The sequence below is a fragment of the Gordionus sp. m RMFG-2023 genome, chromosome 3, assembly GCF_954871325.1.
Source record: "Gordionus sp. m RMFG-2023 chromosome 3, tfGorSpeb1-WG-v2, whole genome shotgun sequence".
NCBI classification, from domain to species: Eukaryota; Metazoa; Nematomorpha; class Gordioida; order Chordodea; family Parachordodidae; genus Gordionus; species Gordionus sp. m RMFG-2023.
The window spans coordinates 21,119,296-21,136,132 of NC_088777.1; the positions used below are offsets into that span (position 1 = coordinate 21,119,296).

Genomic DNA, 16,837 nt, shown 5'->3' on the forward strand with positions numbered 1-16,837 from the left:
ATTAATATTGGCTTAAACTTTCAATTTGGGCTTAGGTTTGGCAAACTTTATACTTAAGGCTGAATCTTAAATATGAGATTTAAATTTATATCATAATTATGAAAATATAACTAGATTAAGAGATTTTAAATACTTTACATCCTATTAAATAAGCAGAAAAGAACAAATAATCCCTATAAAGAGCGTAAAATCATAAGATAAAAAATATTTTGAATAATAGAAAAGAAAAAGAGACCTTACTATTTGATGCAATTGATTTTTGAATTGCGATTCAAATCTAATATTAAGACGCAGCTTAAGGTGTACTGTTATCGTTTTTTTTTCACTTATAACTGGTTTCTGTTTATTAACTGGTATTACACATTGGCACACCCAGATATTCAGTGTTTCATAATTTTAATTCGGGCATTACGCCAATCTATTTTTATTTTGCCAATAATGCATTTTTCTAAACCTATATATACCAAACAGATTGAAGCATTTAAATATACCAAATATGCACTAATTATTAATAAAGTTTCAGAGTTTATGCTTAAATAAATTTGGCTGACTTCATGCTTAAGGTATGATATATAGTTTTGGTTAAACAAATTTTTTGGTCGATTTGTCATAAATTCCTCATTTTAGTAGATAAGTCATTTTTTATTTCATGCTGCAAATCTCTATCAGCTATAAGATTCATTGTCATGTGCTAACCCAATGTGATTCGGTAATATAATAAATCTAGATAGTTTATAAATATCCACGATACAGCCCAACTATGCTTGTTCTATTTTATCATAACTAAATTATCTAATCATAAAAAGATTTAATAATGAACTTTAAAAATTAGGTTCTAATAATTAATATGCAGAATACAAATAAATTAACGTACTTATACAATAAAAAGACAAATTTATTTGAACAATTATTCAATAAAAATTAATATGAAAATTAATTGCCACTAAAGTAAAAGTGTTACCAAAACAAAGCAAATTAATATTTTATAGTTTATAAACATACGAAAAGAAATTTCAATGAAAATTATAATTAAATAAACAACAAATTCAAATAAAACGAGAGCAATTTTATATATAATTTAAAATTTGAACGCGCAACTTTTTTATGTTTTGTTCCCATGTCCTAAGGTTGAAGTATAAGGTATATATAATGCTAAATTAAACATTATATCAACTGCTCATGAGAATATATGATATCGCCATTTTCTTAAAGATGATCGGAAGAGGGTGGCTTCTTTTCGCTATATTTTTTTGTGAAATCTTCGGCATTTTTGAAAAATTTTTTACGATCCTTGGTATATTCCTCGGCTAGATCTGTTCTTAGAGGATGTTCGGGTTCCGGTTCTTCGATCTAAAAAATTACAAGGATTTTATTCTTAAATGAAAGGTCTTTATTGGGTCATTTCCATGTCAAATTAGCAAAAAAATTGATATCTTCGGCCGACTTCTTTCAATTTCAATAAAAATTTGCAGGCAGGTTATATATGTTCTAATTATATGAAAAATGAATTTTAGCTCATCAATTATTTTATCCGAGATAATGGGTATTAAAGGTACAAAACCCGTCCTTTTTTTACCTTTTATTATGTTAAATATTAGTTTTAAATTAACTACTAAATTAGTTCGAATATTGAATCTAATATTAATAACTAAATCAATCATTGAAATTATCAGGGAAGCATCAAACTTAAATTTTTTTAAAATATTGGTCATCTTATGGCCATTTGAAACTTAATATTTCGAATAAATTATAAGCAATTTTTCAAATGTTTATTTTCTTTTATTTTTTTCTAATCATTTCTTCAATAATTGGAACGGGTGGAAAATTATTTAGAAAAATATCGCAATTTTTTTCAAGCATGATATTACTTATAAATCAATTTTAATTCCTTTAAATAATTTTAAACGAGAAAAAAGTCCTATGCATTGAATATATAGCGCCATTCAAATGTTTTTTTTATACACTATTTGCGATATTTTTTTAAATAATTTCCCAGAAGAAATTCTAAAAATTAGAAAATTTAAGCTCATAATAATTTCAAATTTTATGTCCAAATTATCAATTATTAACTTAGTATTAATATTAGATCGTATATTCTAACTATTTTTAATTTAAAACTATTTATTTAACATGAGTAAAAGTAGTGTTGTTAAACGGCTCGTTTTGAGCCGTTTTTAAAAACGGCTAACTCAATATTTTAGCCAGAAATAATATTGCCTAAGCCTAAATATTTCGATAATATATGTCTATTGTTCCTTCTATGAGCAAAATCTTCAGGCTTGCGTAATATTTTTTCTGGATGAAATATTGAGTTAGCCGTTTTTAAAAATCGGCTCAAAACGAGCCGTTTAACAATACTAAGTAAAAGGCTAAAAATACCGATTTTTGTACCTTTAATCTCCATTATCGCAGGTAATAATTTTTATCAAAATTGAAAGGGATAGGCCGAAAGGTGTCTAATTTAACATGGAATGATATTAATATAATATCAATTTAAAATATCACAAGACTAAAACTAATAGGGTAATAAGACAGAATTTTCCAATTTATGCCTCACCTTCCTCTATTATTTTCAATTAATTCTTAACTTATTTATAAAATGGATCTATTATTTATTTATATTGGCTTAAAAGTTTTTATACAAATAATTTTGACTTAATATTAATATAAAAATTTTCAAAAGAATTGAAAGTTCATGGTTAATGAATGGGCTGACATATGAATTAAATATCACAATATAAAAATCAGACCCTCATGCCGGGTCATTTTAATTTTTTCAAATATACCAGGGCTGGGCCAAAATTCTTTTTTTCTAAAAAATACCGGGGCAAGGCCTTATATTTTAAAACCTAATATTTTAAATCGACATTATTAGTGATAAAAATTAAAAATAAATGTAATATATTTTAAAAAAATCCGGGCCGGGGTATGCAAATGGCACCTCTACAGGTCTCAAAAATATTTGTTAATTAAACCATAAATTCAAGAAAAAGATAATATCTTAAAGCGCAACTCTTGCAATAAAAAAATAAGTAAGAGTCGAATATTGAACTTAAAATTAATAAATACTGCAATATTATAATAATTGTTCAAATTCTGTTATAACATCTCTATATGCGTAGTAGGCTCAAAAACGAATTCAAATCGAATAGTGCATTATTCATATTCGAAAACGAATCGAATAATTTACTATTTGAATTCGTACGAATAATAAAATCTACTATTTGTATTTGATTCGAATTAATTTTTTTAATAAAATAAATCATACTCAAATATATTGACAAATTTTTTTATTACAAATTTGATTTTAAACAGAAAAAATTATAATAATATGTAATCAATAATCTGATAATAAATAATATATAATCAAGTTATAAACAAAATTAAAATATATATTATTAATTTAATTTATAATTTAAGACAAGGCAAAGAGTGTTTCTTATATTTTCTTCCTTATATGCATGCGGTTTTTTGACAATAAATTAGTTCCAACTGAGAAAAGCCTTTCACAAGCAGTTGATGTTCCTTGTATAGATAGATAATCCCTTGCCATTTTCGAGAGTATGGGGATCCGATATGCATTTGCCTTCCACCACATTAACGAGTCAGTATCAATCTTTGCTCTTGGTTCACTCAGATAAAAATCTATTTCACACAGTTGAATATTATTTTGTTTAAAAACAATGTCTAGCCTATTTATTTTATCCTTATTTGTTTGACAGTTATAATTATGAGCTTATAAAATAAAATCATATTTAAATGGGGGTAAATTAAATACCTGTATATCTATTGTAAATCTCTTTAAATTTGTCCATTAACTTGGATATATCAATATCATACAGATATTGATTTAAAATATTCTACTTTAAGCCTGGGATCTAATATTGTGGTTATTATTGCATCATCGGCAGTTAAATTATAATATCCCAACAATTTATCACATGCTACTTTGAAACTATTGTTAAAGGATTTATGGAAACCAGGTTTTTCATTTTTTAGATATTCAAGAATTAAAATATAATAAGGTGTAACCAAATTATAAGTAGAATAATTCTCCCCACATACCATATTTGTAGTTACATATAAAGGCAATAGTATAGCTTTAATTTTTATAAGATCCTCTTATTCTTCCTATATGTTATCAAAGTATTATATTATTACCTAATTATAAATTTTAGTTTACCTCTGATATTTGTTTTTCTTGAAGAATTTTAATGTTAGTTATTACTTCATTAACTAATTTTGTTATAGCAGGCTTTAACAATAAGCCCCTTTCAATCATTTGACAGGTGCTATTCCACCTTATTTCACAATTCAAATTTGGTTTATAAAAATTTAGGGGAGGGTATAGGGAACTACATATATTTTTTAATAAATTTAATTTTTTAGGGGAATTACGAATCATTCTAATAATGTTTCTTAGTTTTAGAATTGAAGGGTCTAAAATTTCTTTGGATATTAAATTAATTACATGGGCAAAGCATCGGATGTGCCCTATTTTTATTAAGGGATATTTTAAAGAAAATGTATCAATAAATGTTTTATTATTAGTTGCATTATCTAAAGTTATATAAAAAAATTTATTCTCTAAATTATAATTTTTAATTATTTTAACAAAGGCTTTAAATATACTTTCACCTGAATGTGTTTCATTTATTGGAATGATATCCAAAATTATGTTATTTATTTTAAAATTATCATCAATAAAATGGGCTGTTAGCCCTAAAAAAGGAACCTGTGTTGGGTTAGTCCAAATGTCAGATGAAAAATTAATCTGACTTTTATTTTTAGATATTATTTCCTTTACCAATTGTTCTTTTTCTGCAAATGTATTATACATGTGCAATTTAAGAGTATTGGAGCATATTGATTTTACAGAACAATCAAGATCACTTAAAAATTTTTAAAATCATTAGAATTAATAATTTTAAAAGGAATATTATGATTTATAAATAATTTTAATAAATTATCCTTAAAATTAATTTTTTTTGAAGAATTTGGTGTAAACTTTTAAAAAATATCAATTTTATTATTTTTTTTACTAAGGTTTAAATGAAACCTATTATAATGATTAATAAGAGGAGATGTTGTTTTGCCTTTACATTTTATAATACTCTTGCAATGATTCCAAGCAGCCTTTTCACTATCTTTAAGGATTTGCTATTGATCCCATATGATTGCTCTCTTTTGTGAGGAAAATTTCTCATCTTCAACATCAAGCATAATTTCATCAGAAGCATTCTCCTCTAACATAATTAGGCTAGCTAACAATAATTATTGTAGAAATGTAATATATTTTTAAGTACCTCTGGTTTGTGTAATTTTTAATATAATTTATTATGAGATTCTAAAAATAAACTTTTCGTGAGATTCAAAAAATGTGGCAAATAAAAATTTAAATTTTCACTTCAGAAATTTTTAAATTTGTGCTAGAATTTTTATAAACACAAACACATCACCTGTCCGATTGGCAGGTCAACAAATAGAAATGACAAATGTTAGATTTATTAAACAATTTATTAAATATTACGAATTTCGTTTTATTCGAATCGAATAAATGATTATTAGAATTCAGATAAAACAAATAATTTATTATACGTATACGTAATTATTCGATTAAATTGGAATTATTTTTGAATAGGCTTAATGCGTAGGTATTGAATTGACTAAAATCTATTTAGTTATTTGGAAAACAAGGGGTTTCTTGGCAGAATTTCAAGCTTTAGAAAATCTTAAGATAATTTAACAGAACGTTTTTATCGTGCAAAGTCGAAGTCACCTTTTTAATCATAAGCTTACTTGAAAGTAGGCCTATTCAAAAATAATTCGAATATTCGATTCGATTCGAATAATTATGAATACGAATAATAAATTATTTGTTTTATCTAAATACGAATAATCATTTATTCGATTCGAATAAAACGAATTATTCATAATATTAAATAAATTGTTTAATAAATCTAACATTTGTCATTTCTATTTGTTGACCAGCCAATCTGACAGGTGATGTGTTTGTGTTTATAAAAATTCTAGCACAAATTTAAAAAATTTTTATTTACCAAATTTTTTAAATCTCTCGAAAAGTTTATTTTTTGAATCTCATAATAAATTATATTAAAAATTACACACACCAGAGGTATATAAAAATATATTACATCTCTACAATAATTATTGTTAGCTAGCATAATTATGTTAGAGGAGAATGCTTATGAAATTATGCTTGATGTTGAAGATAAGAAAATTTCCTAACAAAAGAGAGCAATCATATGGGATCAATATCAAATCCTTATAGACGGTGAAAAGGCTGCTTGCAATCATTTGCAAGAGTATTATAAAATGTAAAGGCAAAACAACATCTCCTCTTTTTAATCATTATAATAGGTTTCATTCACACCTTAGTAAAAAAAATAATAAAATTGACATTTTTTTAAAGTTAAAATTATTAATTAAAATGATTTTAAAAATTTTATAAGTGATCTTGATTGTTCTGTAAAATCAATATGCTCCAATACTCTTAAATTGGATATGTATAATATATTTGCAGAAAAAGAACAGTTGGTAAAGGAAATTATCTAAAAATAAAAGTCAGATTAATTTTTCATCGGGCATTTGGCCTAGCCCAACACAGGTTCCTTTTTTAGGGCTAACAGCCCATTTTATTGATGATAATTTTAAAATAAATAACATAATTTTGGATGTCAGTCTAATAAATGAAACACATTCAGGTGAAAATATATTTAAAGTCTTTGTCAAAATAATTAAAAATTATAATATAGAGAATAAAATTTTTTATATAACTTTAAATAACGCAACTAATAATAAAACATTTATTGATACATTTTCTTTAAAATATCCATTAATAAAAATAGGGCACATCCGATGCTTTACCCGTGTAATTAATTTATTATCCAAAGAAATTTTAAAAATTTTAGATCCTTCAATTCTAAAACTAAGAAACATTATTAGAATGATTCGTAATTCCCCTAAAAAATTAAATTTATTAAAAAATATATGTAGTTCCCTATACCCTCCCCTAAATTTTTATAAACCAAAATTGAATTGTGAAATAAGGTGGAATAGCACCTACCAAATGATTGAAAGGGCTTATTGTTAAAGCCTGCTATAACCAAATTAGTTAATGAAGTAATAACTAATATTAAAATTCTTCGAGATTATCCTACTTATAATTTGGTTATACCTTATTATATTTTAATTCTTGAACGTCTAAAAAATGAAAAACCTGGTTTCCATAAATCCTTTAACAAAAGTTTCAAAGTAGCATGTGATAAATTGTTGGGCTATTATAATTTAACTGCCAATGATGCAATAATAACCACAATATTAGATCCCAGGCTTAAAGTAGAATATTTTAAATCAATATCTGTATGATATTGATATATCCAAGTTAAAGGACAAATTTAAAGAGATTTACAATAGATATACAGGTATTTAATTTACCCCCATTTAAATATGATTTTATTTTATAAGCTCATAATTATAACTGTCAAACAAATAAGGATAAAATTCAACAAAACAGGCTAGACATTGTTTTTAAACAAAATAATATTCAACTGTATGAAATAGATTTTTATCTGAGTGAACCAAGAGCAAAGAGTGATACTGACCCGTTAATGTGGTGGAAGGCAAATGCATATCAGATCCCCATACTCTCGAAAATAGCAAGGGATTATCTATCTATACAAGGAACACAACTGCTTGTGAAAGGCTTTTCTCAGTTGGAACTAATTTTTTGTCAAAAAACCGCATGTCATATAAGGAAGAAAATATAAGAAAAACTCTTTGCCTTCAAGATTAGCTTAAATTATAAATTAAATTAATAATATACATTTTAATTTTGTTTATAACTTGATTATATATTATTTATTATCAGATTATTGATTACATATTATTATAATTTTTCTGTTTAAAATCAAATTTGTGATAAAAAAATTTATCAATATATTTGAGCATGATTTATTTTATTAAAAAAATTAATTCGAAATATTCGAATCGAATACAAATCGTAGATTTTATTATTCGTACGAATTCAAATAGTAAATTATTCGATTCGAATTCGTTTTTGAATAGGTCTACTTGGGAAAGAGCTAATTATAAAGGAATAATCAAGTATTATTTTGCTAGTTTGTGTAAATTTAAAAAAGTAGGAATAATTAAATTAATCAATTAAACAGATAACTGATAAAAAAAATATATTATATAAATTTCTAAAAATAAATGCTAAAATAAAATTTTTAAATTTAAGTTAAAAATATTGTCACTTATATGGACCATCTTTGAGTGGCGTAATGACTAATGACAATGCCAAGAGCCCGATTGCAAAAATGTTCATAGATAAAGGAGATAAAACAAAAAAGTTGGAATCTTCGCTTTTTAAATATATAAAGAAAGTTGTGGGTTCGATTTAAATTTACGAATTAGAGCAGGGGTAAACCATAACAAATTTTTTTTAAGTTTCATATTATTCACCCAATAACCAATATTATTAAATATTAATCTTCTCATAAGCCTTACAAACAGGATGTCGAATCAAACAGAAGCGCGAAATCGTCATATTTCCCTAACTGTACCCATTACAATAAAAGAGAACCGAACTATCATAAATACTTTCAAACCGGTTTTTTAAAACATATTCTTAAATTAGCATAATTTAGCATATGTAAACACTACAGATATCTGGTTATGTTGTTACTTTTGATATTTCTTATTCCTGTTTTTTATATGGAAAATAAGTTCAGCTGATTTTCTATAATCTCTGTTTAATTTTGGTTTTTATTTTTAAAATCCTTTATTTTTATTAAATTTTTACGATTTTATTATATTATTACGAGTCAATTTTAAATAAAACTTAAAACCGGAATGAGCCTATATGAATTCCTATAGATAAAGTTGTCGATTCAATATATATAAGTGAAAATCATTTAATATTGCTTGAGCTAAGTAAGTGATGCCCCAATATTTTAATGATCGATCGTTATTAATTTACCAATCTGATAAAACGGTTGATAAAAAAATAGCGAATGTTATTTTAAAGAGTAAAGCAAAATATATATTTAAAAACATAATAAAATCTGACTTGAAAGCTTAGTTCTTTTTGCAAATTGATGTAATATTTTAACTTGAAACACAAGTTTAAATGAAATCTTAAATGTATGTATATTCTTTTCAAGAATGAGACCAAAATTTTTTATTTTTCATCAACACTTAAAATGCCATTTCCTTGAAATACTTATCCATTCAGTCTAAAAATTTCTTTATTTTTTCCGAATCGAATAAATTTCTAAGATAAAATTTAAGATTGCGATATCGTTTCAAAAAAATACAGATTGGATCATTGGGACAAAAAAAATCCCGGATCTGACTGGACTTGAAAAATTAAGTCAAAAACAAGGTTTCACTTATTAAACGAATAATAATTTTAAAATTTGATGAATAGTAGATTTAATTATCCGTATTGGTTTTTTCGAATTTTAAAAATTATAGATATGCTAATTATAATTATGCAATCAGTAGAAGAGGAATAATAACAGATTTTATATCTCATGAGACATTCACATTGGCATATACTAAGGAAGGGGGGGGGGGGGGGGGGGGTTGAAACTTCACCATGAAAAATATGATTAGATAAAATTTTATATTTTCATAACACTTTTATTTGATATCTAGATGAAAATTTACCTTCATTTCTTTCAAAATGATAACCCCTCCCCCTAATTTTCGAAATCTATAAATCTTATTCTGCTATTTAAAAAAATGAGAGAAAAATCATAAAAATTTACCTATAAACAATACTAGAGACATTTTCAAGTTTTTAATTAAATAAATTTTCATTAAACAATTTGTTATAAATTATATAAAAAAATGGGAGGCTTCCCAAAAACGTTATAATTCGTATGGGGTCTATGTTTACTAGTTTTGTTAAAAGCCTCAATTTGAGCCGATTTTTAAAAATGGCTAGACTCAATATTTCAGAAAATATTAACAAGCCTAAAGTTTTTCCACAAAGATGACCCAAAAGTTTGGACATCCATCGAAATCTCGCATTAGGCAATATCTGGCTAAAATATTGAGTTAGCCGTTTATCGACTCAAATCGTGCCGTTTAATAACCTATTTTTGACCTTTACTATTTCCACGTAAAAGAGCACTTGGCATTAATATTAATTTACTAAACAATCTTCTATATTAAATAACCCGAAAAGAACAAATAATTGACGTATAAAGATCGTAAAATCATTAAAAATATTTTAAAATGAGGGGAAAAAACTTAATATATTTAGGTGTAATTGTTATCTGAATCTAAGACTTAGTCGAAGGAGTACCGTTATGGTTTTGTTTCTCCAATAACTGGTTTCTATTTATTTGCTGGAAAAACTGATTGATGCATTTTAAGTGGTAATCAAGCATTGCATATTGGCAAACCCAAATATCCAGGCTACGGAAGTTTGGCTGACTTCACGCTTAAGTCGTGACATCATAAGTTACTTTTTGTGGTTGGGAAAATTGAGTGAATAATTAATAAGTTAAATATTAATGCAAACCAAATATTTAGAACTTCTATATTCTCCTTTTAATAATTTCGTACTTCTTAAAACCATCTATCAAACAAATTAAAGTAGTAAAATGCACTAATTTTAATAGTTTGATAAAAGTTTCAAAATTAGTGATTCCAAAAGCTTAGCCCACTTCACGTTTAAAGGGACACGGTTTCTTTTTTGTAGTTCGCAAAACTGATATGAACTATAATATTTTTCATTCTGGCATGATACTGATTTTTATTATTTTGATAATACCATTTTTTCCTTTATATACGGTCTACCAAACAGATTATAATAATATATAATTAAGCACTAAACATTAATATGATTTTCAGAACAAATGCTTAGAGTCGCTTTGTAAAGTTGCCAATTTTGTTGATTTTTACCTTTATACTAGCTACAGCACTCATAAATCATTAAACATTGCCATATCCTTTAGAAATTAGCGTTACCAATTATTCAGACAATTTTAACGATATAATATAAAAATATTGGTTGCATGTCAATACCGCGAAATAATATTATAGCGAATATAATATAGGGTATTATAGCGAATGTAATACCGCGAAAGTGTTATCGCGAATGTATTCAAATACATTACAGCGAATGAATTATCGCAAATGTATTACCAGAAAGCGTCATCGCGAATGCATTGCAGCAAACGCTATGCGGCTGCATTAAAGCGAAAATATTATAACGAATTTATTATAACGAATGCATTGGCACAATGATTGCGAATGCATTATCGCGAATGTATTAGCGCGAATATTTCAATTAAATTTGGGACAGGGCAGTAAGGGCTAAAATTTAAAATATTGGCTAAGCTCGGGTCTAAAAATAAATAAAAATTTTGGATGGAGCTTTGGCTGAAATAATTAAATTTGCAAGGCGCTAAAAAAAGCCTTATTTAAAACATTGAGCCAAACAGATAATTAGTACTCAGAAATCATTTATATTATTGTTTGACAAAACTTGTTTTAATGTGAGGGATTTAATAAATACTTGATAAGCATTTTTTGATAATAAATTTGTATAAGTTCTCTTATTGCTTAATCAATAAGACAAGGCCAAAGATTATCACAACAATACATGAAAATATTCAATATCATAAGTAGATTGTCGAATTTATCAAGAGAAGATCTATAATGATAAAATTATGATATGAAAAAAAAATTGGAATGAAGTTTAATTCCTGAATACTCTAGGAAAAAGTGGAATATTCATCCAGTTCAATAAGCTTTAAAGAGATCTCAAAATACGGGGTTACATATACCGAAAAATTTTTAAGTAATAAGCTACAACCTTTTGAATCTTACAAATGAAAGAAAAATTGGTAAAATATGCCTTAATTTCGCAAGAAATAATAAAATTGACGTTTATTGTTAGGTGTTATACAAGAAAAAAAAGGATAGATTAATTACATTAATTATATTTATTATTTTAATAATTTTATGGATCTAAAAGCATGCTTTGTGTTTTGCATTATAATTTATAATTGCGAAAAAAAAGGCGAGCGACCGACTATGGATCAAAATAATAGGAACACGTGTAGCCCATTTTTAAATAAATAAAATAAATGAGGGTCTTAAGTTATTTTTTGTCAAATATTAGTATTTCAAATTTTCTAAAAAACGACTTAATCTAATTATTAAAAAAAATTGAGGATACTAAATTCCTTTAGATTTTTTAATAAAATACGAAATTCATAAAAAGCAAGTGACGTGTTTTAGAGTTATAAAAATTTAAAAACGCTATGTTAAATTAATATAGAAACGTCAATTAGGCTTGTTCTCTGGTTTTTTGAAAAAGGTCTGAACTTGTTATATGATTTACAATATAATTAGAGAGTCTAAAGAATTTCCTTAGAGAAATAGAGATCCGGTGGAAAAATATTATCGGCTAGGAACTTCCAAAAGGTAACAAATTTATAGTTTCCGATATATTTAAAAAATAAAAACATATTAATGAACTTCTTATGAGAAAGTTAGTGGGTAAGTAGCAAAAAATTTTAATATTTTATATTAATATCAACCATTTGTTAAATATAAATCACGATTGAATACGTAATATTATTCACTGTAATGCATTCGAGATAATACATTCGCTGTAATGCATTCGCGATAATAATTTCGCGGTAATGCATTCGCGCTAATACATTTGTCATATGCATTCACGATAAATCATTCATGGTAACACTCATTTGCTATGATGCAATCGCGATAATGCACTCGCTGTAATGTACTCGCGATAATGTTTTCGAGGTAATGCATTCGCTATGCTGCATTCGCGATACTGTTTTCGCTATGATGCATTGCCTATAATATCTTTTCGCGGTAATGCATTTTGCAGAAAACGCGGTATTGATGTGATACGAAAGATATTCTATATTTTAAAAAACAAAATAAAAATAAAAATACCTAATCATAATCAGTCAAAGGATGAGATAAACCCTTTCCCTTAATCCTAGATTCATTACCCAAAATAGCATGTTTCTAAAAGAACAACTAATAAAACTTTATAGCTTTTTATAAATTTATTTTGAAATTAAAATTCACTTGTCATTATGATTGTATTTTATGTACAATTATGTATTTGCAATAAAATAAAAATAATTGTATATTAAATAAAATATCTTAAAAATTTTAGTTTTTTTTAAATTGAATTATTTGTATTACGAAGTATGCCTCCAGAAAATCAAATCAAGCTTCTTATTCGATTAGTAAATTTTGAATTGAAAATTTTTTATCTTCTATCTCTGCTTCTAATTTTTTTTTTAACCTATTACTGGGTTTTTTATATTTGTCCATATCTCCATTTTTTTTAAAGTAAAAAATCATTAAATAACCCAAAAAGATTTTCCACTCAGGATTATTATACATGTGCCACAAATGAATAAATTGAGGATAAGGTTATAGCACCAAATAAAAGTACTATTAGGTGGCACTTGGTTAATTTGAGCTTACAAGCTAACAAATTCATTTCACATATTTGTTGCTGGGCCAAACAATTTTACAATCATATTTTTGTGAAGTCATTTTTAATAATCCAAAAATTTATTTTATAAAAAAATTTCTAGTCCATTTTTTTCTCAAAAGCTCAATATTTTTTTAAAATGTTGAGGCTTGGTGGGACTTTTCCTATTAAGCTAACAAATCCACCCCTACATAAACTATAAATTTTTACCAAATCAAAATTATGCTATGCATCTCAAGATGATCTTAAAAATGTTCTTTAAAAAAGGTAAATTATAAGAAAAACATTTAAAAAATAAAATTTAGTATAAATTTATAATTTATTTTTGATTTACAAAACTTTATATCGTTTTAAATTTTGTTATCATTTTCAAATAAGATTTACCCAAAACCCCTATTTCCATTTTTTGGATAGAACAAATCTTAAAATTTGTCACGTTCATAATTATCCACAAAGTAATTTATAAATTATTTCCAAAATGTCTAAATTAATCATAATATTGACTATTTTGAGGTGATATTATAAAATGATAGTATTAATTAAGTGTTATCATAAAACTAATGTATTATAATAAAAATGTTTAGCATATCACCATATTAAATATGGCTATAATTTTATTGAAAGAATGATTATTTGATAAATTCCAAAAAAAAAAATCATTACCAATGTAACAAGTGATTGAACAACTTGATCAGCTTTGGTTGCTGGTTTCCAATTTTCTGCACTTATGATTGGCAAACAAACTTGTCCCTTTTCATCTATATTTGGATGATATATTTTTGTTTTAAAATTTATTTTTGGAGGTTTAAAAGGGTATTCTGCTGGAAAATTAATTTCGATTTTAAAGCTGCCTTTATTGTATGGAGGATTCCTTGGTGAAACTAAACCTCTCCAAACCAGTATATTATTATCATCAACTTGAATATCATGAAATATCTTACGTATGTCGGATGAATTTTTCAAATCAATCAACTCTTTACCCAATCTTCTAGAAGCAGCCATATTATAAATTTTGTTGTAAATTATGAAAATATGCTAATCATTATTTTATTAAATCGATTGAGGACGAGCAGAACTTAATTTTAAATAAATGTAATAAAAACCATCTATCCTTATACTTTAGGCAGAGTTTTTTTAGATAAATTATTAGAAACTGTAATCCTAAGCCCTCTGGGAAAATAGCCCGTTAACTAAGAAAAATGAGAGCTGCAGCAGTTCTTTAAAAAAAAAATGGCCCCAGTTTTAAAAGTGTAGATAACACCTTTTTTATAGAAAGCGTCAGCTTTTTTAAAAATTAAAACCCATTTAGAAAATTCCATTATTTGGTTTATGTTTATTGGATATATTTTTAAAGGAAATTAGCCTTAATTTAATTAAATGTTTATTAATCTAATAACAGCTTGTTAAGAAATAAATAATTTTACAAAAAGTATAGGGTAGGGTAATTAATGATGTATATCGTTAAACATTGTTGATATACTTAATTTTATTAATGCTCTTCTAATTCCCCTAGAATAGCCAATGACATTAATACTATAGACTGCCGATTAATGTATTTGAAGTGGCAAAAATTGAATTGAGTAGCGGCCATTTTGTGTTTGGATCTTTTATGAAAGAAACATATGATAATTTCATAAATTTCATTTTTATTTTTATTATATTTAAAATCTTATTTTTTTACGAGATGAATAAAAAACATTTTATAAACATTTACAGTTTATTACTTAATGAATATCTTTAATATTTTATTTAGACTAATCAATATAAAATAAAATCTGTATAGTAATAAGAATATAGTTTAAAATTTTGTCATTTTTAGAAAAGTAAGGATTTATTGTTTTCTTTAATACCTCATGAATATCTTTAAGATTTTTCAAATATATATCTTATCAAATTAGAATAAATATTTTTTATAAAAATTAATTTAAGATTATTCAATAACAAAAATCAAAGTGAGGAAAGATATATTATGATTTGAAATTTATTATAAAATTTAATATATTTTTTATATTTTAAGAAAATGAACATATATTGTAGTGCATATGGCTGCAACCAGAAATATTGTTCAGGAAGCAAAATTTCCTTTCATAAGTATGATATCTCAAATTAAATATTTAGAATTAAGTCTAAAGATGCAGCTTATATTAATAACCTATTTTTTCTTGTAAAAATTATTATGTCAGATTTGCTATGAAAATATTTAATATGTGATTTGGAATTTTAGAAATTACTCCAAAAACAAAATTGAATATATATGATTTTATTGATAAATATTTTGAATTATATAAAATAAAATTTCGATATAATTTCTTTTGTATTTATTTTTTTAGCAAATAAAAAGAGGTTATATTTTATAATTCATAAGACTTTTTATATTTAATTTTTGCTTTGCATTATGTTTTTCCTTAATAATTATAACTATCCATTTCTAAATATATTTATTTAAATTTAATTCACTAAAGTACAAAAATCAATAATGAATATGTATATTGTGAAAAATAAAATAATCTTATAAATTTTTACAATATTAAATACAAATAATATATATGTTATATTTATTTCTAATAAAATAAATGAATTATTATAACTAAAAGTATATGGTATAAAGTGTAATTTTTTCTTACAAATAATCACCATAATTTTTCCTGGACCTATTAATATTTAAGTTAAATAGCATATTTTTATAATACTTGATTTATGCCCTTGAAAAAGTACAGTTCTGTTAAATTTTTGCCTAAAATCTAATTTTAATTTTTGATTACATTAGGCAATAATCAAAACAATATAATCATAAATGCTCTAAAAATGTTTTTTATTCATATAGTAAAAAAATAAGATTATAAATATAATATATAATAAAAATAAACGTGAAATTTATGAAATCCCATATGTTTCTTACGTATTAGCTCCAAACACAAAATGGCTGCTACTCAATTCAATTTTTGTCACTTCAAATTTGATTTTAGCATTAAGATCGGCAATCTATAGTATTAATGTCATTGAGAATATTGTTGAGGAGAACCTAATAAAAAATTAAATAGAATAAATTCTTTTCTTGTGAATGTTATTTTTTATCTCTAAAACTTGTTAAAAGCTATAGATGGTAGCTTGTTGACATTAATAAGTCAAGAAATAGAAACAAGAATTTCAAATAGTTTTATACTCATTATACTCGCCTTAACTTTATCAATTTCAAACTATACTGAAGCTTCGTTAGCCAGCCTCTTTCCACAGCATAGTAAGGGGGGGGGGGATTTTGTGTATTTAGCTATCAGCATAGCCAGGAAGGAGAACAAAATAAAATCCTCT

The 16,837-nt window shown here is 25.1% G+C and overlaps 1 protein-coding gene across 2 annotated transcripts; it reads right to left on the reverse strand.

The window, feature by feature from the left end:
• Window positions 1–947: 947 nt before the first annotated feature.
• On the reverse strand, window positions 948–14,617 carry LOC135925830 (ubiquitin-conjugating enzyme E2 L3-like). 2 transcript variants are annotated; one of them, XM_065461349.1, is made up of 3 exons: window positions 14,470–14,612; window positions 14,192–14,286; window positions 948–1,350 (listed from the first exon to the last, which is right to left on the reverse strand). In XM_065461349.1, exons 1-3 carry the CDS (start codon window positions 14,528–14,530, stop codon window positions 1,207–1,209), a joined length of 300 nt encoding a protein of 99 aa, XP_065317421.1. In that variant the 5' UTR covers window positions 14,531–14,612; the 3' UTR covers window positions 948–1,206. The 2 variants fall into 2 exon arrangements, with proteins under 2 accessions (XP_065317421.1, XP_065317420.1); XM_065461348.1 differs by having other exon boundaries at window positions 14,192–14,617.
• Window positions 14,618–16,837: the final 2,220 nt, after the last annotated feature.